The 23049-nt window shown below is 41.7% G+C and overlaps 1 protein-coding gene and 1 long non-coding RNA gene across 3 annotated transcripts in view; one reads left to right on the top strand and one right to left on the bottom strand.

Moving 5' to 3' along the window:
* Nucleotides 1-2076: 2076 nt before the first annotated feature.
* Nucleotides 2077-21358, top strand: LOC105734667 (uncharacterized). Its single transcript, XR_001111587.3, has 4 exons — nucleotides 2077-2482; nucleotides 5289-5382; nucleotides 17812-17982; nucleotides 20717-21358. It is a non-coding gene; the product is annotated as an uncharacterized LOC105734667 (long non-coding RNA).
* The window catches only part of CKMT2 (creatine kinase, mitochondrial 2), a 35871-nt gene continuing 14898 nt past the window's right edge, over nucleotides 2077-23049 (bottom strand). For both annotated transcript variants that reach the window (XM_064376091.1, XM_064376092.1), the window contains exons 2-10: nucleotides 20258-20429; nucleotides 18486-18684; nucleotides 16752-16847; nucleotides 16037-16258; nucleotides 14173-14258; nucleotides 13153-13276; nucleotides 11437-11571; nucleotides 5464-5589; nucleotides 2077-2340 (exon numbers count right to left, since the gene is read on the bottom strand). In XM_064376091.1, coding sequence (XP_064232161.1) covers nucleotides 2221-2340; nucleotides 5464-5589; nucleotides 11437-11571; nucleotides 13153-13276; nucleotides 14173-14258; nucleotides 16037-16258; nucleotides 16752-16847; nucleotides 18486-18684; nucleotides 20258-20409 — 1260 coding nt within the window. In that variant the 5' untranslated portion in view covers nucleotides 20410-20429 and the 3' untranslated portion in view covers nucleotides 2077-2220. The remainder of the gene's footprint in view (nucleotides 2341-5463; nucleotides 5590-11436; nucleotides 11572-13152; nucleotides 13277-14172; nucleotides 14259-16036; nucleotides 16259-16751; nucleotides 16848-18485; nucleotides 18685-20257; nucleotides 20430-23049) is intronic.

Below are 23049 nucleotides of genomic sequence, written 5' to 3'. Positions count from 1 at the left end.
CAACAAATGAATAGTTTCAAACGTAGATAATTTAAAGATGAAGTACTAACAGTCTGTGAGCAAGCCAGTATTGAAAGCGAATGTCACTGAGCTTATTGATGAATTAAAATGAATGGATACTGGGTGAGAAATAAATTCGATAAAAATGCAGCAACAAAAAAGGAGAGATGTTATCTGGAGTTCTCTGTCCCTTAGATACTTAGTTAATTCTTGTTGCTGTTGCTGTTGCTTTAGATGTTGTGGTATAGATTACAAGACTTATGTCAGCAGCCATATACAGCATGACAATGCTTGTTTTTCAGCTTTTCTTCTTAAAAAAAAGAAATGTTGCTGTATACATCTGTCTAGTCTCTTCAGCCCACTTATGCTTATGAGCATAATGCGTATTTGTTAATATGCATTTGCTTCAATTTACCACTTAGCTCATAAGATCTTTCAGAAGAGGGACCATGAATCCTGTTGTCTTGCCCTAAAAGATAGTGTAATGCATATTCATAGATGGATTATTATACCGTTATAAGTAATTTTTTATTTATTTAGCAAATGCCTACATAGTACTATGCATTGAACACTTGTAAGTGAACTGTCATATACTAATTAATTTTATCCTTCTGACAACCCTTATGCAGTAAGTATAATCATTGTTCTCATTTTATATAGAGGAACCTAGAAATTAAGTAACTCAATGTTTATAGTTGGAGAATTCGGACTTGTACCCCAGCAACGCAGCTATAGAGTCAGTGTGCCTGCCATGATGCCAGTCTTCTCTACCATTTCTCTCCTTAATCAGAGTATCAACCACTGCATGAGGTTGTGATCCTACCTTTTTCCTTCAGGCATTGGTTGGAGGAACAGCCCTTCACCCTCTCCCATTTGGGGCACTAAGCACAATGTTTAAAATTATATTGGTATGGTTTCCTCTTTTTGAATTTCTACCACATACCAGTTTGTCACTTAGAGTAGTCCATATTAGCACCAGCACAATTTTAATATTCTTATACTTTTTTCTCAATATAGCAGGTAGGAATACAAATGCATATATTAAAGCACCAAGTTATTTTAACTGTAGCACCTACAGCGTTCACTGACTATAGGGGGTATAACTTGGTTTCATTTCTATTATGCTAAAAATATTTGTCTTTTGTGTGTGGAGCTGTTTCCAAACTTGTTAATTAATTGTTCCCAGCTACCCTATCATGTCCCTTCAGTTTACAAACATCACAGGATAGATGGAAAATAACAAGATTCAAGATAATGATCTGCATGCTGAGGGAAGAATTCTGCTTTCAGATTATATTAAAAGCATTTTAATATAATCAAATTTTGATTATTTTCAGACATCAAATTTTGAATTGTTTTTGAGAGACTGAGTATACAGAGACAATGGCTAGACCACAGGACAATAGAACTCTCACCCACAACCTCTAAAGCAACCATTCTAGGAGGCCAAACCCCAGCCTCTGTAACAATCAGTACAGGATGGTGAGGGTTTGATCAATGACTGCTGGCTTCCCTAATTTTTGCCCCTGCCTCCAATTCAGTACCAATTAGATAAAACCATATATGCTTCCCAAACAACTAATCACATAGCATATACCACTTCTAGGTAGCCTGTCTCCAACGTCCCCATGACTGAAACCCCAATCAGGGCATACCTGAAGCTTCCCCTTTCTTTTACCATAGATTTCTCATGTCTCTGCCTGCCTTTGAGTCTCTGCCAAATGCAAGTGATGATGGCTGACTCCCTTGTGATAGCAAACTCTGAATAAATAAGTAGCCTCTAGTCTTTATTTCCACACTTTCAAGAGAAATAGTTCCCTTTGCTTCATTTGCCAGAAAATTGTTTATTATATTAATTCCTCACCTTTCAATGGTGTCCCTAAGAGATTTCTGAAAGGGTTGACAAACATCTAGATAGCCAAAGGGTTATTTAGATGTGTATGTAAGTTGTGGCAAAATCAAAACTTACAAATATTAGTTTTATCATTGTCTTAAAATATTTTGCCCCTTGTCTACTTGTAATTGGATGTGTTTGCCCCTAGTATTATTTTAAAAATCAGAGAAACAAAGCAAAGATGTATTAAGGAGAGTTTTATTGTAAAGATAGGCAAGACCTACAATTTTACATTTTTTCAACTGTACAAAAACTCTCAGAGTAGAAATTTCTTTATGTCTGTCATACCAGCAGACAGATTATTTATAAATTGGGAAAGGGAAAGTTCACTTTTTGCCAAACTGAGGCAGAGGGGGTGGCACTTTAATATCTTGGCCTCTCTCCAACTTCTTTTCACAATCCACCAGGTAATTGACTCCATCGATGACTATCTGAACAAGCTCCACCTTTGACAGTGAAGAAGATGAATTATTAATTTGAATAGAAGACACCTGCAGGGCATTGATTAACAGGAACAACACTGGGATAAATGAGAACTTGCCACTTAGATGGACTTCACAACAATTTCTTCCTTCTCAGAGATGGAAGGTAGAGATACTTTAAGGCTTTCTCTCAGTCTTTCCATAGTTAAGATGGGGGTACTACTTTGTATGTGAAAGCTTTTTTTACTATATGAAAAGCATTAGTTGGCATCTCAAACTTTTTTTCCTATCAGTATCTGCTATAAAATGTGAGAGTTTGTCTAGAAGTAAGACACCACAGTGCCACCTTTGTGGTGTTCTTTGGCCTGGATCTGAATTCTGACCTGTCACTAATCTATCTGAGCACTGGATATGCCAATGTAGTTCAGATGTCATCATTTACACAGTGGGCGTCTTCCTGAAAAATTATGTAACGTCAAATGTTTGGCAGCTAAATCATGTTTGTACTAGGCTAGGCAGGCTTATTAATGAAAAGAAGTTTTGCAAATTAAGATATACTTTCTAAAATTCCTGCTCTTAAAAAACTATGTTTAGAACTTTGGTTTCCAAATATTGGTTTTCCTTAAACCAGAGCACATCTACTTATAATTTTTTTCCCCTTGGGATCCCCTCCTAAGCAAATGACTTGCACTGTTCCCAAGGAAACCCAAATTCAGAGAGAAATTAGTTAATTCCAGACAATACATGATACAGCTAAAAAATGAATGGCAAGGGTGGAAGGGATCATTGAATGTTAGTGCTTAGGCATCACAGATTCCAGCTGCCTCCCTGTCTGTTTATATGCATAAGGAAACTTAGGCCCCAAGAGAGGGTTGAATCAGAAAGTTAGTCACTACTAACTAAAGAAACGTATTTTCTACTTGTCCCTTTGGTCTCTTCTAGTGTTGGTGAGAGTGTGATGAGATGGGTCCGTCACTCACTGCCAGTAGGACTCTATCTTGGTATAAATCTGGTAAAACACTTGGTCATAAATAGGGTCCCCTGCTTTTAAACCACAATTCCTTTCCTAGAAGTATATTCTAACTAAATAACCAGAGTTGTGATTAGAATTATATATACAGATGGTCAAACATAAAATCAGGAAAACATTAAATAGACAATGGATTATCTTTACTGTGATTAAAAATCATGTGTTTGAAGAATACTTAATATTTTGGGAAAATGCTCATGATATAATACATTGGAAAAAATCATAAGTAGTATTTGGTTATAATACTAAAATATGTGTTACAACAATTTTTAAAGTTTTTAAAGTAGATTTAAAGAATGAAGGGCCATTTAGAATAATGTTCACAATGGTTATCAGGGTTGTTGGGTTAAATAAATGGTGTTTTGTTTTTTTTTTGAGACGGAGTTTCGCTCTTGTTACCCAGACTGGAGTGCAATGGCGCAATCTTGGCTCACCGCAACCTCCGACTCCTGGGTTCAGGCAATTCTCCTGCCTCAGCCTCCTGAGTAGCTGGGATTACAGGCACGCACCACCATGCCCAGCTAATTTTTTATAGTTTTAGTAGAGACGGGGTTTCACCATGTTGACCAGGATGGTCTCGATCTCTTGACCTCGTGATCCACCCACCTCGGCCTCCCAAAGTGCTGGGATTACAGGCGTGAGCCACCTCGCCTGGCATAAATGGTGTTTTAAAATTATTTTTTGGCACTTTGCTCACTTTTTTTTTTTTTTTTTGAGACGGAGTTTCGCTCATTACCCAGGCTGGAGTGCAATGGCGCGATCTCGGCTCACCGCAACCTCCGCCTCCCGGATTCAGGCAATTCTCCTGCCTCAGCCTCCTGAGTAGCTGGGATTACAGGCACGCGCCACCATGCCCAGCTAATTTTTTGTATTTTTAGTAGAGACGGGGTTTCACCATGTTGACCAGGATGGTCTTGATCTCTTGACCTCATGATCCACCCGCCTCGGCCTCCCAAAGTGCTAGGATTACAGGCTTGAGCCACCGCGCCCGGCCCTTGCTCACTTTTATGACTGCCTATTATAGTTAGACTTGAAAATTTAAGCATTAACTACATGGTCTTCCAGTAATAAGTATCTAGTTAATATTAGAATCAACAGGGATAGACTCCCAGATTTTCTTTATTCACTACATCACACATTATTCAGTAAATTTCAGAGGTTGTGGTATTATAGTTGCTTGTCCCTCAAGTACTTTACCACAGCTGATAGCACACAGGCTGATCTAACTGTTTGGAGTGTTTCTTCCTTTCCTTTTCCTCACTGTATGGGTGGGATATCAATAGGCAGTGAAATACTCAAAAACTGGTAAGGAAGAAGACAGCTTTGATAATCCATAGATTTAATAACCAGTCACTGAATCATTAAGAGTTTTGTTATGAGAAGAGGCTTTTAAATTAATGATGGGCATGATCTGTCCAATGAGACCACATCCAGATAAGCTGGTATAACTTACCACGATCAGTATTTGCTTAGCGTTCAGCTGCATGTTCCTTATATGTGATCTTTTTGCCTCATTGTTTCAGGGCCACACATAGTCTATGAATCCTTTTCATCCTATCTATTCACAGAATCCTAAGGATTTTATGAACACAAACTTATCTAGACCTGGCACATGACATATTTGCTATCTTTAGCCTAAGAAATAAAAGCGCAGATACCATCAAGCATCTAAGAACACCAAAGTAAAGATGATAGCATGTAGCCTTCACCAAAGAAAATTCAGAATCAATAGAAAATTCCACTATTTTGTCACCCTCCAAGGGATAGCACAGATGTTCTGACTTTAAAGTAATAAAATACTTCAGTCCTTTGGCATAATAGAGTTCCTGCTTGCTGAAGATTGTTGGAATACTCTTAAGGCAGGTCAATGACAACAGCCCCACTGTAAATTCCTATACTTGCCTGTAAATTCTCAGCTCACATTATGTTTACCTTTACACAGTTATTTCCCATGGAAGAATAATATTACAGAATGAAAAGCTAACATAACTCAGGACTCGATGGGTGAAGAGGAGGTCTCGAATTCTGTGAAAATGGTAAGGCTGTTTAGGCTCCTTTTCTCTGTTCTCTCAGGCTGATTTTGTTAATTCATGTTAGGAAAGTGAGAGAGACATTACCTCTGATCGACCAATTCTATCTATGTTGGAAATGTCGTACACATCTGCAACCGCGGCAGTGTCCACACCACCTGTGCCACGCTTCTGGAGTCTTAGATTTTCCAGGATCTTAGAAAAGCGTGGGTCCTAGGACAAGGGGATAATACTTAAATGCGGTAAGAGGCAAAAATCGATTCATGATCATTGGTACATTTACTTAGAAAAGACATATAGTAAGATAACAGTTTAACGTTTTTTTCTTATACTTTAAGTTCTGGGATACCTGTGCAGAACATGCAGGTTTGTTACACAAGTATACATGTGCCATGGTGATTTGCTGTGCCCATCAACCCATCATCTACATTAGGTATTTCTCCTAATGCTGTCCCCCTCCCCTAGCCCCCCACCCCCTGACAGGCCCCAGTGTGTGACATTCCCTTCCCTGTGTCCATGTGTTCTCATTGTTCAATTCCTATTTATAAGTGAGAACATGCAGTATTTGGTTTTCTGTTCCTGTGTTAGTTTGCTGAGAATGATGGTTTCTAGCTTCATCCATATCCCTGCAAAGGACATAAACTCATCCCGTTTTATGGCTGCATAGTGTTCCATGGTGTACATGTGCCACATTTTCTTTATCCAGTCTATCATTGATGGGTATTTGGGTTGCTGCCAAGTCTTTGCTATTGTGAACAGTGCTGCAGTAAACACATATTTGCATGTGTCTTTATAGTAGAATGATTTATAATCCTTTGAGTATATTACCCAGTAATGGGATTGCTAAGTCAATTGGTATTTCTGGTTCTAGATCCTTGAGGAATCGCCACACTGTCTTCCACAATGGTTGAACTAATTTTACACTCCCACCAGCAGTGTAAAAGCATTCCTATTTCTCCATATCCTCTCCAGCATCTGTTGTTTTGTGATTTTTTTTTTTTTAATGATTGCCATTCTACTGGCATGAGATGGTATATCGATGGTGGTTTTGATTTGCATTTCTCTAGTGACCAGTGATGATGAGCTTTTTTTCATATGTTAGTTGACCCCCTTAAATGACTTCTTGTGAGAAGTGTCTGTTCATATTGTTCACCCACTTTTTGATGAGGTTGGTTTTTCTTGTAAATTTAAGTTCTTTGTAGATTCTGGATATTAGCCGTTTGTCAGATGGATAGATGGCAAAAATTTTCTCCCATTCTGTAGGTTGCCAGTTCACTCTGATAATTTATTTTGCTGTGCAGAAGCTCTTCAGTTTAATTAGATCCCATTTGTCAATTTTGGCTTTTGTTGCCATTGCTTTGGGTGTTTTAGTCATGAAGTCCTTGCCCATGCCTATGTCTTGAATGGTATTGCCTAGGTTTCTTCTAGGGTTTTTATGATTTTAGGTCTTATGTTTAAGGCTTTAATCCATCCTGAGTTAAGTTTTGTATAAGGTGTAAGGAAGGGGTCCAGTTTCAGTTTTCTTCATATGGCTATCCAGTTTTCCCAACACCATTTATTAAATAGGGAATCCTTGCCCCATTGCTTGTATTTATTAGGTTTGTCAAATATCAGATGGTTATAGATTTGTGGTGTTATTTCTGAGGCCTCTGTTCTGTTCTATTGGTCTATATTTCTGTTTTGGTACCAGTACCATGCTGTTTTGGTTACTGTAGCCTTGTAGTGTAGTTTGAAGTCAGGCAGCATGATGCTTCCAGCTTTGTTCTTTATGCTTAGGATTGTCTTGGCTAAAGGGGCTCTTTTTTGATTCTATATGAAATTTAAAGTAGTTTTTCCTAATTCTGTGAAGAAAGTCAGTGGTAACTATACAGGTTCTTTTTTGGTTCCATATGAAATTTAAAGTAGTTTTTTCTAATTCTGTGAAGGAAGTCCATGGTAGCTTGATGGGGATGGCATTGAATCTATAAATTACTTTGGGCAGTATGGCCATTTTCACGATACTGATTCTTCCTATTCATAAGCATGGAATGTTTTTCCATTTGTTTGTGTCCTCTCTTATTTCCTTGAGCAGTAGGTTGTAGTTCTCCTTGAAGAGGTCCTTCACATCCCTTCTAAGTTGTATTCCTTGGTATTTTATTCTCTTTATAGCAATCGGGAATGGGAATTCACTCATGATTTGGCTATTTTTGGTGTATAGGAATGCTTTTGATTTTTGCACACTGATTTTGTGTCCTGAGACTTTTCTGAAATTGCTTATCAGCTTAAGGAGATTTTGGGGTAAGACAATGGAGTTTTCTAAATATACAATCATGTCATCTGTGAACAGACATTTTGACTTCCTCTCTTCCTATTTGAATACCTTTTCTTTCTTTCTCTTGCCTGACTTCCCTGGCCAGAATTTGCAATACTATGTTGAATAGGAGTGGTGAGACCTCGGTATTCTTGTCTTGTGCCTGTTTTCAAAGGGAATGCTTCCAGCTTTTGCCCATTTAGTATGATACTGGCTGTGGCTTTGTCATAAATAGCTCTTATTTTGAGATACGTCCCATCAATACCTAGTTTATTGAGAGTTTTTAATATGAAGAGGTGTTAAATTTTATCAAAGGCCTTTTCTGCATCTGTTGAATTAATCGTAGTTTTTGTCATTGATTCTGTTTATGCGCTAGATTACGTTTGTTGATTTGCATATGTTGAACTAGCCTTGCAGCCCAGGGATGAAGCCGGCTTGATCATGGTGGATAAGCTTTTTCATGTGCTGCTGGACTTAGTTTGCCAGTATTTTATCGTTATAATTAAAATAATGATGTTCATCAGGGATATTGACCTGAAATTTTGTTTTTTTGTTGTGTCTCTACCAGGTTTTGGTGTCAGGATGATGCTGGCTTCATAAAATGAGTTAGGGAGGAGTCCCTCTTTTTCTATTGTTTGGAATAATTTCAGAAGGAATGCTACCAGCTCCCCTTTGTACCTCTGATAGAAGTTGGCTGTGAATCCGTCTGGTCCTGAGCTTGTTTTGGTTGGTAAGCTATTAATTACTGCCTCAATTTCAGAAGTTGTTATTGGTCTATTCAGTGATTTGATTCTTCCTGGTTTAGTCTTGGGAGGGTGTATGTGTCTAGGAATTTATCCATACTTTCTAGATTTTCTAGTTTATTTGTGTAGAGGTTTTTATAGTATTCTCTGATGGTAGTTTGTATTTCTGTGGGATCAGTGGTGATACCTCCTTTATCATTTTTTTTTAAATTTTGTCTATTTGAGTCTTTTCTCTTTTTTCTTTTTTTTTCTTTTTTTTTGAGACGGAGTTTCACTCTTGTTACCCAGGCTGGAGTGCAATGGCACGATCTCGGCTCACCGCAACCTCTGCCTCCTGGGTTCAGGCAATTCTCCTGCCTCAGCCTCCTGAGTAGCTGGGATTACAGGCATGCGCCACCATGCCCAGCTAATTTTTTTTGTATTAGTAGAGACGGGGTTTCACCGTGTTGACCAGGATGGTCTCGATCTCTTGACCTCGTGATCCACCCACCTTGGCCTCCCAAAGTGCTGGGATTACAGGCTTGAGCCACCGCGCCCGGCCCTTTCTCTTTTTTCTTTATTAGTCTGGCTAGCAGTCTATTTTGTTAATCTTTTCAAAAAACCAGCTCCTGGATTCCTAGATTTTTTTTTTTTTTTGAAGCTCTCTCCTTCACTTCTGCCCTGATCTTAGTTATTTCTTGTCTTCTGCTAGCTTTTGAATTTGTTTGCTCTTGCTTCTTTAGTTCTTTTAATTATGATGTTAGGGCGTCAGTTTTAGATCTTTCCTGCTTTCTCCTGTGGGCATTTAGTGCTGCAAATTTCCCTCTACACACTACTTCAGCTGTGTCCCAGAGATTCTAGCACATTGGATCTTTGTTCACATTGGTTTCAAAGAACTTATTTATTTCTGCCTTATTTTCGTTATTTACCCAGTAGTCATTCAGGAGTAGGTTGTTCAGTTCCCATGTAGTTGTGTAGTTTTGAGTGAGTTTCTTAATCCTGAGTTCTAATTTGATTGCACTGTGGACTGAAAGACTGATTTCCATTCTTTTGCATTTGCTGAGGAGTGTTTTACCTTCCAATTATGTGGTCAATTTTAGAAAAAGTATGATGTGGTACTGAGAAGAATGTATATTCTGTTGATTTGGGGTGGAGAGTTCTGTAGATGTCTATTAAGTCCACTTGGTCCAGAGCCGAGTTCAAGTCCTGAAGATCCATGTTAATTTTCTGTCTCATTGATCTCATATTGACAGTGGGGTGTTAAAGTCTCCCACTATTATTGTGTGGGAGTCTAAGTCTCTTTGTAGGTCTCTAAGAACTTGCTTTGTAAATCTTGGTGCTCTTGTATTGGGTGCATATATATTTAGGATAGTTAGCTCTTCTTGTTGCATTGATCCCTTTACCATTATGTAATGCCCTTTGTCTTTTTTGTTCTTTGTTGGTTTAAAGTCTGTTTTACCAGAGACTAGGATTGCACCCCTGCTTTTTTTGCTTTCCATTTGCTTGGTAAATCTTCCTCCATTCCTTTATTTTGAGCCTATGTGTGTCTTTGCATGTGAGATGGGTCTCCTGAATCCAGCACACTGATGAGTCTTGATTATTTATCCAATTTGTCACTCTTTGTCTTTTAATTGGAGCATTTAGCCTGTTTACATTTAAGGTTAATATTGTTATATGTGAATGTGATCCTGTCATTATGATGCTAACTGGTTGTTTTGCCCATTAGTTGATGCAGTTTGTTCATAGCATCCATGGTCTTTACAATTTGGTATGTTTTTGCAGTGGCTAGTACTGGTTTTTCCTTTCCATTTTTAGTGCTTCTTTCAAGAGCTCTTGTAAGGCAGGCCTGGTAGTGACAAAATCTCTCAGCATTTGCTCTCTGTAAAGGATTTTGTTTCTCCTTCACTTATGAAGCTTAGTTTGGCTGAATATGAAATCTGAGCTGAAAATTCTTTAAGAATGTTGAATATTGGCCCCCACTCCCTTCTGGCTTGGAACTCCTGGACTCAAGGATCCTCCTGCCTCTCGAGTAACTAGGACTATAAGCACACACTACTGTGCCTGGCTAATTTTTTTCATTTTGTAAAGATGAGGTCTCACATATTGTCCACGCTGGTCTCGAATTCTGGGGCTCAAGTGATCCTCCCGCCTCAGCCAGAGTGCTGAGATTACAGGTGTGAGCCACTGTGCCTGGCTGAAACTTGTGTTCTTAACTTCCATATCATTTGGTTTTTGGTGCCAAGATGCCAGCATTGGTGTGTTTATTATTTGTTTACATAACAGTTGTCATTGTTAAAATTATGAAGTTAAATCACTTAAATTTCTTAGCTTTTAAATTTTGAACAAAAAAAATTTTTTTTTTGGTAGGAAACACATTTTCTAGAATTGTTTTAAAGTATTTGATTCATTTTGGGTGCTGAAACTACTCGTTGCCCACCAGAATCTTTTTCTTCTTCTTCTAGCATGGGAGCTAGAAAGTGACCACTGGCCAAGTTCTTAGATAATGAAACAAATGGAAGTATCGTGTGCGTGCCACTTCCAGGCCCAGAACTAAAATCTCTATATGCTGTCTCCCCTTCCCACAAGCTGGAACATGGGGCCTGACTGTGACCATGGAAATGGGGACAGTGCTCTAAGACAGACAGCGCTCCTCCAAGTGTAGCCCCTTGACCAACAGCTTCAGCATCCCCTGGAAACTTGTCAGAAATGCGAATTCCATAGGTGGGACCTACAACTTGTGTTTTACCCAGTCCTTCAGGTGATCTCATGCACACTCAAGTTCAAGAACTGCTTGAACTAGGAGAGACAGACAGAGAAAGGAGATGGAAAGAACCAGAGAGAGCATAGCCTACCTATCCCGATTTGTTACATGAGGAAAAATTTAAAGGTCTTATTCTCGAAGCTACCATCTTTTTCTTATTATTTTTATATTATAGGTAGAGAAAATAGAGTTAAGGAATGGGCAGTTATGTTTTCTCCCTCCACAAAGCAGTCACATCTGAGCTGATCCTGGCCCATCGGGGCCACTAGTCAGTCACATAACAGTACCTTGCTGAGCTTTGGGATCCTAACATGGACACCGGCTCGTAGTCCTGTTCCAAGGTTTGAAGGACAGGTCAGAATGTATCCTAGGCGCTCATTCCACATGAACTCCCAGCCTCGTTCTTGAATTAACCGTTCCACCTACAAGTAGAACCACAGTGAACAAATGACAGCATTTTCCAACATCCATTCATTCAGCACATCCCCAACACCAGGGAGAGAGATGTATACCCTTCTCTGGCATGAATGAAATTAAGATAAATTTATAGTACTCCTTTAACAGAAAATACCTCTCCTACCAGACTATTAAAATGGTCCAATTAAGTTAAATGAACCACGTAAAGCAGTGGTCCCCAACCTTTTTGACATCAGGGACTGGTGTCTTGGAAGACAGACAATTTTTCTACGGACCATGGGGAGGGAATGTTTTGGGATGAAACTGTTGCTCCACCTCAGATCATCAGGCATTAGCTTCTCATAAGGTGCTCACAACCTAGATCCCACACATGCAGTTCACAGTAGGGTTTGTGCTCCTGTGAAAATCTAATGCCGCCACTGATCTGACAGGAGGTGGAGCTTAGGTGGTAATGTTTGCTCACCCACCACTCACCTCCTGCTGTGCGGCCCAGTTCCTAACAGGCCATAGACTGGTACCAGGTCCAAGGCCCGGCGGTTGAGGTCCCCTGATGTAAAGCAGTCACCACAATACCTAGCACGCACTAAGCACTCACTGAATGTTAGTTGGTGGCATTATTTTTCATGCCAAGAGAGTAGGAGAATATAGGAATTCTCAGCAGCTAAGTCTGTGATCAGGCTACATTCTCTGTTGTCTCTCTGCTTAGAATAGCTCAGAGCCATATTAAATAAATCAAAAAAGAAATAATGGCCGGGCGCGGTGGCTCAAGCCTGTAATCCCAGCACTTTGGGAGGCCGAGGCGGGTGGATCACGAGGTCAAGAGATCGAGACCATCCTGGTCAACATGGTGAAACCCCATCTCTACTAATACAAAAAATTAGCTGGGCACGGTGGCGCGTGCCTGTAATCCCAGCTACTCAGGAGGCTGAGGCAGGAGAATTGCCTGAACCCAGGAGGCGGAGATTGCGGTGAGCCGAGATCGCGCCATTGCGCTCCAGCCTGGGTATCAAGAGCGAAACTCCGTCTAAAAAAAAAAAAAAAAAAAAAAAAAGAAATAATGATCCACAGACTTCCCCAAACCACAGTGGAATGGGGAGGAAAACATAATAGCTTTCTAATAACGAGAGAAAGTCACCTATTTTCTGAAGCACTACCTTGAAAGTTCCACTTCAAAAAATGCCTTCAGGCTGGCTCCTGTAATCCCAGCACTTTGGGAGGCTGAGGCAGGTGGATCACCTGAGGTCAGGAGTTTGAGATTAGCCTGGCCAACATGGTAAAACCCAGTCTCTACTAAAAATACAAAAATTAACCAGGCATAGTGGCCAGCACCTGTAATCCCAGCTACTCTGGAGGCTGAGGTGGGAGAATCACTTGAACCCAGGAGGCAGCAGTTGCAGTGAGCTGAGACTATACCACTGCACTCCAGCCTCGGCAACGAACGAAATTCCATCTCAATAAAAAAAACCTTGATCTCTAGAAAAAAAATTAGCCCCATCTTGGAAGTTACCATAGTGTCGTCTTTCAAGAACAAAAAATACGGTAATTTTATTTGAATAAATATCCAGAAATCTCAGATAACATCTTACTTCTTTTAGTCCACGACAGAATCGCTCAAACACTCGTTTCATATTGCCTCCTTTTTCCATTGAGATTACCCTGGTGTGATCCTCCTCATTTATCCAGATGAGAAATGTCTTATCATAATTATGCCTAATGAAGAGAGAAATATGGTGCTGAGTGTTAATTGCATTTGTTTCAACACATGAAAATTCCCATTACCTCCCTAGCTTGATTGCTTCATTTCACCTTCCTCATTTCCTAGATGGCCCTAATCTCTTAACTGTGCCTGAAAAAGTATGACAAAATAATGTTACCTTGACAGAAGGAAGAATAAGACCAACTGTCACCATAAAAGATGTCATGTTTTTACCCAACAAGAATATAATTCCCCCAGGTCCTCTGACTAGGATGACAGTAATTCAACTATATAACATTGGCTTTCATACTAACAAGAATGTTTTGTCTCCTAAAAGATTCAACCAAAATCTTGTGCTTTACAAAGGGGGAGGGGTTACCTTCCACCCAAGATGTTTAAGGTATACAGCATTTCACACGTTTGCACCATAGATCCTGCCTGTCCATCCCTACTGAGCGGCTGCTCGTGAACACCTTTATTTCCACTACTTCAGGTACACTCACTCATAATAACCTATCATCAGGGTATAGAGGCAAAATGGGCTGAGGACTGTTGGCCAAGATAAAATATGTGTATACTAGATATCAGTTCTTTCAGGGTTTTTCTTAAATCCTTGATATTTTTTATGTTTTGCTCTTTTAATGTCATGAAACAGATTGTCTGCGAGGTCAAATAATATGAAGTAAATTTTTTCTTAAAAAGGTAGCCTTTTTTCTCAGGCATAATTCATGCAAACCAGATCACATTTCTACACATCTTAGTAACATCACAATACTTAGACACACACACACACACAATTTTTAAGGCATGCTGTCAACTGCAGTACACAGCAACTCCAGGTTAGGATAAGCAGGTGATCTCAAAGAGATCCTCTACAGTTACTGCAAATGTGAAAATGCTACATCCATACCAGATTCCCCTGGCATCTGGCCAGTCACGGGCCATTCCAGCACATGTTAATAAAGGGGACACTGGCTTATCAAACAGAAAGTGGTCCTGTAGGTCAAAAGGGATAAAGCAGAGAGGAGAGACTGATGAGATCAAGCAGGACTGCAAGTGGCAGGTGAACAAGTTCCAACTCAATTCTAATGGCTGCTGTCTCTTAGGTGGTGGTTCTTAGCCTTGGCTGCTCACTAGAATAACCTAGGAGCTTAAACAAACTAATGCCTACTTCCCAGCCCCAGAGATTCTGACCTAGTTGTTCTAGACTGTGTCTGGGCACCAGGTTTTTTTTAAAGACTGTTTCAGGTGATTTTAGTGTGCAGCTAATGTTGGAAAACGCTGGTTTAGTCCATATGGAACTCAGTAAATCACTATGAAGTGGGTATACACTACCAACACCAACCCTATGCGATAGCTGAATGAGCAATGAATGAGGGGTGCTGTCCCGAAAAGGCTTTTGTACACAGTGATCATTCTCTGTTTATAGCATTATTGCTTCATGTATTATTATTTCTTTCATTAAAAAGTATTAGAGATGTACAATAATGATCAATAAATTAAAATAGCTACCATTAATACTGTGCCAGGCGCTAGATCACAGGCTTATATTTCCTTTAATCTTCACAACTCTATGAAATAAGTGTTATTCTATTTTATAAATGAAGAAAACAGAGATTCAGAGTGATCATACAACTTGTCCAATAGGGTGATTGTAGGAAGCAGCAGAATATAGAGTCAAGTATAGACTTTAAGACTCCCAGGCTTGTGTTTTAACCACTGGAATGTACTACTCCACATATCAAAGTCAAAGTCGAGACTAACTTTTTTTTGCAGTGTGTATACCACTCTTTCTTTCATAGCTACACACGTACTCTACGATGGGACATATGGAAACCATATATTCAAATATGATTACACTGAGGTAAGAAACCAAGTGGATGTGGGGAGAGGAGTCCTACAGTCTCTAAGGAGGAGAGATCAGCCAGGAGAGGATTGTGAACTGCCACCATCCTGGGAGCAGCAGTTTCCCTTAAGCAGGAAACCAGGGTGGCTACTTGAGGTGGAGGGGGGCTTGTTCTGTAACGGACAATAGTTACAGAACTATTAGCGGGAGAATAGTTGGCCTAGTGGCCACAGAGACCAGGAGACTGAAGCCCATAGGCCATATAGTTGGCCAGTCTGGTTTGGACATGAGGCATATTTCTTACCATTTGCATCTTTTGAAATGACAAAATTTTGTTTCTGCCTGTTTTTAGAGTTTAGTTAAAAGTTACTTTTGAAAGTGCTATCTTGTTTTAGCTATGCTAAGGTGAAAATAAGTAAGGGACTTGAGTTTTGTGCACTCTGGTGCCAGAAGGAAGCCATGGTGGACACAGTGGAAGCAGCAAGAATCAACCCCAGCAGGAAATGCAGAGGCTGGCACCACACGAGTCAGGGCACGCCTCCTACCTGGAATTTCCTTTGGCTGTGATAATGGAGACCATCTTCTGGGCACAGACAGGATCTTCACACCTAACTGTTCCCATTTATGAACAAGCTAGGAGATCCTCCATTCAATCTCTACCCTGCTTCCCGCCCCCTCCATGCACAGGCACCATCTCCATATTGGAGCTTCCTATGCAGATTTTATCCATGGACTATTTCAGTGGCTTGACAAGTACAATGTAAGGCCTCATCTTTCTTTCTTACAGTGAACAAGTAGATGCCCTTGGGCTGAGCCCAGCAAGCTCTCGGCCAGGGTAAGGACTGAGCTGAGCACCAGGAGAGGCTTTCCTGTATAGGTCAGAGCCCCGCATCCAGTCCTTCTCTAGGGATCTCCATCTGTTACTCACGTCGATAAGCCGCTGCTGGTCCTGCTCCGTCATCTCAGACAGCCTGTAGTAGCGGCCAGCCAGGTCTCCCTTGAGGCCCTCCAGGGCCATGATGGCCACGTTCTCCACCTCCCTCCGCTCAGCCCGGGTGCAGGCAGGTGGTAGGCTCAGCCCACGGATGCTGCGGCCTGTGCGCACCCGAGATGACAGCACATAGTGCTCATCGAACTGCCCTTGGGTGATCTGCCAAGCAGAGTGTGGGGTCACTGCGGCCAGCCTCCGACCACGGTCCTGCCACAGCCACAGTGGGTTCCAATCCACCAATCTGCAGTTTCCCAGGTGACCCTCAGGCACTGTGCGCAACTGCACAATCCATAAGTTGGACACATTCTGGAAGTCTTGGGTCAGGGGCCTTCGACTAGAGCTGTTTTATATAGTGTGGTCTGAGGTCCTTGACCCTAACCGGGTGGTTTGGGATGAAAAAGGGAATAGCTTTGGAAAACATTTAAATTTCCCAATGACCGACCTTTCCTAGTTGTATTTATTAAAGAAAACAGACTTCGGGAACTTCCTAACCTCTCCTCTGTGGCCCTCCAGCGGGGAGGCTGTGATAGGGCAGTCACAGCACTTTCCAAGGGTATCTGACTCAGGGTGGGGAGCCCTTCTCTTCAGGGCTCCTCCCCTTGGGCTCTGGAGTGCCGGCTTCATGGGGAAGGAGAAGGAGGCTGGAGCCTACCTTGGATGCATCCAGATCAGTTGGGTGCTTCATCACCCTGGGGTCGTAGCCATTGTGTCTCAGTTTGATGACGGGGTCAAAAAGGTCAGCAAACACCTGCAGGAGGGAAAATGCATGTTTCCTCTTTAATTGGTTCACCTACTGTTCAAAGACCTTTCCGTTCACTTGCTCTTTGTATCTTAAAAGCCAAAGTTGATGCCTCCCTCCTCTGACATCCTTGGGACTATCATATAGGAAATGGATGTAAGAATGGATTGGTTAATGATAATAACAAGAGAGAAAACCTTTTGGAGGCATCTTGCCTCTTGAGACAGGGTGGGGCTGCTGAGTCCTGCCATCTTACCCTCCCCCTGAGTGTTCTGCCAAAATCACTGCCATCAGGCCGAGCAAGAAAATTCTCATGGTTAGGAATTTAAAGGGTTTCCTAGACGTGTTTGCCTTTGTGGGTTACAAGAAGCTACCAGATCGGAGGCTACAGTTTTATGCTCAAAGGGAAAGTCAGTTTCCTTTTTTTTTTTTTTTTTGAGACGGAGTTTCGCTCTTGTTAACCAGGCTGGAGTGCAATGGCGCGATCTCGGCTCACTGCAACCTCCGCCTCCCGAGTTCAGGCAATTCTCCTGCCTCAGCCTCCTGAGTAGCTGGGATTACAGGCACGCGCCACCATGCCCAGCTAATTTTTTGTATTTTTACATGGGAAAGTCAGTTTCTAAAGGTTAAGCCACATATTAAATTTGTTGAAAACCTGGCTATGCCAGAAGAAAGTACACAGCAGCAATTAGGGCGAAGCAGGGAACTCTCACCCTGTGAGGACCTTCCCCAGCCCAAACGATCTAGTGCAAAATCTTATTTAAAAACAACAACAAAATTTCAGGCATATCCTTTGTTTAAAAAAAAAAGTGTTAAAAGAAGTTGTAACAAAGCACCCTGCAGACTTTAGGAGCTGTGGAAAGTGGGGAGGGCTTTGGGTCCAGAGAGCTACCACTAGCTTGGGACCCAAACTAGACCCAGGGTTGTACACTGCTGTATGTAAATGAGCCACAAGTTGTGTTTTTTTTCCAAGATGGCTCCCTCTCTTCTCTGGCTGCAACAGAAGAACCCAAAAGGGTGGACCTGAAGGAGGAGGACTGCAGGCATTTGCCTCGGCAGAGAGGCTACTCTGTGGAGGGGATGCAAGGTGGCTGCATTCTGTTCCAGCTGACCACTCTGTGCTTCTGCACGGAGGATGAGGATGGTGAGATCATAGGGGGGTTTATCCAAGAGACTTGGTGAATTCAATAGTCTGGTTTACAGTAATTGCCTAGTCAGTAATAGAGAATTCAGTAATAGAAGTCGTAATAAGAGAAGTCCTCGTTTTCCTAAAGATTGACCCCACCCAGTAAAGCTCAGCCACAAACACATCAGCTTCTAATGTCTTATTGGTGAATACATACCGTACAATTTTGTTTCTGTACCACTCATCCCCTTGACAAGCTCAGAGAGTTCTGTCATGCAGTTCATTCCTCCACAGGGAGGGATCCTAGCACAGCAGCAAGGGAAGCCTTGTCCCTGGAAGCTATAGACCTCATTGTTTCAGAAAGCATTCAAGATGATTCTTCCAGAGCTGGCTTCCCTTTATGGGAGCCCTTCCGGAGAAGGCAAAAAGCCCCATAGACAAGAGAAGGACCCCAGGACTGTGCAGTTCAGTCATATCCAGAGCATCCCTCCCACCCTGGAACCAGCAGCCAACAGTTTTACCTCGTAGGACTCCTCGTCACCAGCCACCATGCCCACAGTCTTTATGAAGGGGTGTCCAGGGTTGTCCACTCCAGTCTGGATGCACTGGTCCAGGGTGTAGCCATTGGGCGTCACCTTGTTGCGAAGCTTGGCATAGATAGCAGGGGTGAGGCATTCGGCCATGCAGTTGTTGTGCTTGCGCAGGTCTGGGTAGTCTGCGCTGTGTGGGGACGGGGGCAGGCTGTCAGCCAGCAGCCCTCAAGGAAAGGAGCCAATGGAAGGACTTGGTGTTTGCCCATCCTTCCACTAGGCTCCCTTCAGCCAGTGGGCACAGGGATACTTAGCTAGAACTGCCCAGGAGTCATAAAGGAGTAAGCCAGGTTTCGAAAAATAGCCCCAGAGAAAGGGACCTGGCCCTAAGAATCTCATGATGCTTGCTGTAGAAGCCCACAAACTGTGGCTCATATAAAAAGGGATAAAGTGAACATAATACGAGAATTAATTGAGATTGTATGCAGCCTCCATTTCCCCGCACCCAGAAGTTTTGGTAAAACATCAACAGCCACATTTTGGTCCCGTAGGTTAGTAGTGTAGAGAAAGCCTGCAGGTGGAACTGCATAGAAATCCATCTATTTCTGTCCTTTGTTTATCATGCAAACTCTACAAAAGTAGGGATTTTGCCTTTTTGAGAACAGTCCCTGGCTCTTGAAACCAGTGTTCAGTAAATATCTGTGGGACTAATAGAAATAAAATTGGGTGCTATTTCACCCTGGGGTATGTACTGGTAGAGGAGTAGGAGATTGAGGACCACCACAGCCTCAAATACAGGTCATGTCACCTCAGGAATTCCCAAGGTACATGGTGGTTGCTGGCGATTGATTCCCTCAGATCCTGATTTCCACACCTGCATAAGAGGAATTCTGCACGCCACTCAAACTCTGCTCAGCGTGTGGTGTCTCATCTATGGCAGGGTTCCAAGAGCTGAGAAAACGTCCATTTTTACCCCCTCACGCCACTCCTCCACTTCCCATCTGCAATGTCCTTTAGAGCTGATACTTAAAATCAGTACTACAACAGAGGCATGGTTCTGGAATTAGGGGGCCTGGATTTGCATTTGGCTGCAGTAGCTACGTGAACTTGAGCACTGTTTAATTTTCATAGGCCTTCATTTCATCACAAGCTAAGATGAATAACAGATACTCCATGTAAAGTGCTGGTCATATATAAAAGTGCTCCACAAATGTTAACTATCCCAGTTGAATTAATAATATTCAACTGGATTGCAAGCTCTAGGCAAGAGCGATGATGCTACACTTCTTTGTATACATCATGGGCCACAGGCTTAATTAGTCTCAAAATGATTGTCCATTTTACTTAGTCATCCTCAAAGGCAAAAAGAAGGAACCTTGCTAACAGTTTCGAGCAGGGGAAAGCATATTTCTTCCTGGCCTTTGAAGGTTTTTTGTTTGTTTTGTTTTGTTTGAGACAGAGTCTCGCTCTGTTGCCAGACTGGAGTGCAGTGGAACGATCTCAGCTGACTGCAACCTCCGCCTCCCGGGTTCAAGTGATCCTCCTGCCTCAGCCTCCCAAGTAGCTGGGACTACAGGTGCGCGCCACCATGCCCTGCTAATTTTTTTGTATTTTCAGTAGAGATGGGGTTTCATCATGTTGGCCAGGATGGTCTCGATCTCCTGACCTCATGATCTACCTGCCTTGGCCTCCCAAAGTACTGGAATTACAGGTGAAAGCCACCATGCCTGGCCTGAAGTTATTTTAAAGCCAAGGGGCCTTACCTTGCAGGGAATAGCCTGGGCTGCTCCCGGGCCTCGGCACACACCTTCTGCCGGTTCAGCAGGTAACCAGTGGTCAGGGCACTGGTGCCCATGGTAGCAAACAGCAGAGAAGCATTGCGGCCAGTTAGCAACTTAGAAAAGATACTGGCCATCCTTCCTCTTGGATGAGTGTCTGGAAAGCAAAGAAGTTGGATTAGATAGCTTCATAGGATGACCCTGAGCCACAGTATAGAGGTCAACAGGCAAGAGAGAAAAACTGCAGAAGCCATAGCCCAGCCCCTCTTTCCGGGAGGTAGGCGTGCGTGCGTGTGTGTGTGCGTGCGTGCGTGTGTGTGTGTGTTCTATTTCTTGCTTTTTTTCTTCATAATGCTTGGGAAAATCTGGTTAGTTTTAGACATTAATGCTGAACTTTCTGAACTCTGTGCCTTTTCTGTTAATATGATAAAAAATAAACCACAGCAGAGGATGTCTTCTTCCAGCTGTTTGACAGACCAGGTGCTCTTTTGAACTTTGCCACTAGACCACAACTAGACCCTGAACAAGATGGATTTCTGGACTTCTGAAAGGTAGGAGAAATTTCTGAGGACCACCCTCCCACTCTGCTAAAGTTGGGATGCCAGCAATGGAGATGGGGGCTGAGACTGGGATTCCCTCATTGGAGTAGGACCTTTGAAAGAGGTTGAAGTGGCACAAAGTCAGCAGACCCCATCCTCTGACTCCCAACTGAAGCAGGCCTAAAAGCTCTCTGAGGAAATTACATTGAGTTTAGGCCCTGGATTACTACAGATGAAGATGAAAGAACAAACTCCTAAAGATCACCAAACACACAGAGAGGTGCAATGAGTAAGAGTCAACAGAAGAAATAACAGATTTAGACTGCTAATGACTGAAGATGCTTAGAACTGTCAAACAATAATATAAATAAGCCCTAGATTGAATGTTTAAAGAACTAAGTGTGGAATCATAATTATGAGCAAGCAACAAGAGATTATTAAGAATGACCAAGCTGATTTGAAAGAACCAAATTAAACTACACATTATGACACAGCTGAACATAGAACAGATGAACTGGAAGATATTATCTTAAGAAATTACTAAGAATATATCACAGAGAAATGAGAAAAATGGAAAATAGATATAAATTAAGAGATATGACGGGTAGAATGTCAAACTCAAATACACATCAAATTGAAGTCCCAGAAAGACAGAATAGAGAAAACAGAGAAGTCAAATTTGAAGAGGGATAACAGACATTTTTAGAACTGATAACAGACAAGAATCCATGATTCAAGAGGCATAACATAATCTAAGTAAACAAAAAATTGACACCTAGACAAATAATAATGAAACTACAGATTATCGGTGACCAAGATGTGAAAAGCAGAAAGAAAAGACACTTTACCTACAAAGAAATGACAAACGTGCTGATTTTTCAGTAATGAGCCCAGGTAAATAATATTTTTAGAACCAATAACTATTAACCTAGAACTGGGGGACTAGTCTAACCATTTCTTCAAAAATGAGAGTGAAAAAACATATTGATAAAAAACAGATCAATAACAAAGGAATTACTAAACTATATGCTTGAGAAAGAAAGGAAATGACAGCAAAAGGAGAGCCTAAAATGCAGAAAATGGAGAAAGCATGTATAAATCTAAATAATATTTATATACTTATTTATAATACAAGCACTAAACTACCAACAAATGATGAAAAACAGGATAAACATGCACATACAGAAACCCTGCTGGGTCTGCTAGTGCCCCAAGATTAGAAGGGCCAGTTAACCCTACAGTATTACCTAGTAGGAGCTATGCAATGTGGCTCTTTGAGTAGAGAACAAAAGAGCAGGTACCTCTCAGTACTTACTCTCTGATGTTCATGATGCCCATATAAAGAGTGTATGGGCCAGCTACGGTAGCTCATGCCTGTAATCCCAGCACTGGGAGGCTGAGGTGGACAGATCAGTTGAAGCCAGGAGTTTGAGATCAGCCTGGCCAACATGGCGAAACCCTGTCTCTACTAAAAATACAAAAAATTAGCTGGGTGTGGTGGCATGCATCTGTAGTCCCAGCTACTCAGGAGGCTGAGGCATGAGAATCACTTGAACCCAGGAGGCAGAGGTTGCAGTGAGCCAAGATTACACCACTGCAATCCAGCCTGGGTGATACAGTGAAACTATTTCAAAAAAGAAAAAAAAGTAAAATTAATGGATTTCCCTAACATTTGGAAGGCTCCCAAGATTCAGCTGGAAGATGCTTCAAGCTTAGATGGATCGATTGCTTCAAAGAACTTGCTGATGTGGAATGCTGTAGCTGAAAACCTGGGCCATCCAGTGAAGGATAAACAACTCTCCCAAAAAGTTGAACCATCATTTGGAAGTTTCTACTAAACCTGAATGTCCCCACTGAAAGCATCAAAAACCTTGAAAACATCTGAGAAGTTATTTATCTGCATTAGCCCAGGGAATCAGATTAGTTCTTCCATGCTAATATCTGCAAACAATTCTTTTAATTCTAAAGACAACATAAGTTACTAAGAGCAGACAAATTGGTCATTTCTTGAAGTTGTCCTGGGGACTTGTAAAGACCCAACATTAAATCTGATCACGTAAACTTTGCTGTCCTACTAGATTTCAGGTTATTCTGTAAGTATCCCTCCGAGAATAGATAGCGGCTCTTCAAGGAGCTGCACCAGTGCTTCCTGGTCCTTGCATGCGGCAGGCAACACCAGCATACATCCTTTGGGCTATCTTATCTACTGTCACACCCTCAAATCCACTTTCTAACTAG

Source organism: Aotus nancymaae, unplaced genomic scaffold (assembly GCF_030222135.1).
Source record: "Aotus nancymaae isolate 86718 unplaced genomic scaffold, 86718_ANA_hifiasm-v0.15.2.pri h1tg000014l, whole genome shotgun sequence".
NCBI lineage: Eukaryota > Metazoa > Chordata > Mammalia > Primates > Aotidae > Aotus > Aotus nancymaae.
This window is presented reverse-complemented; position numbering and strand designations above follow the sequence as displayed.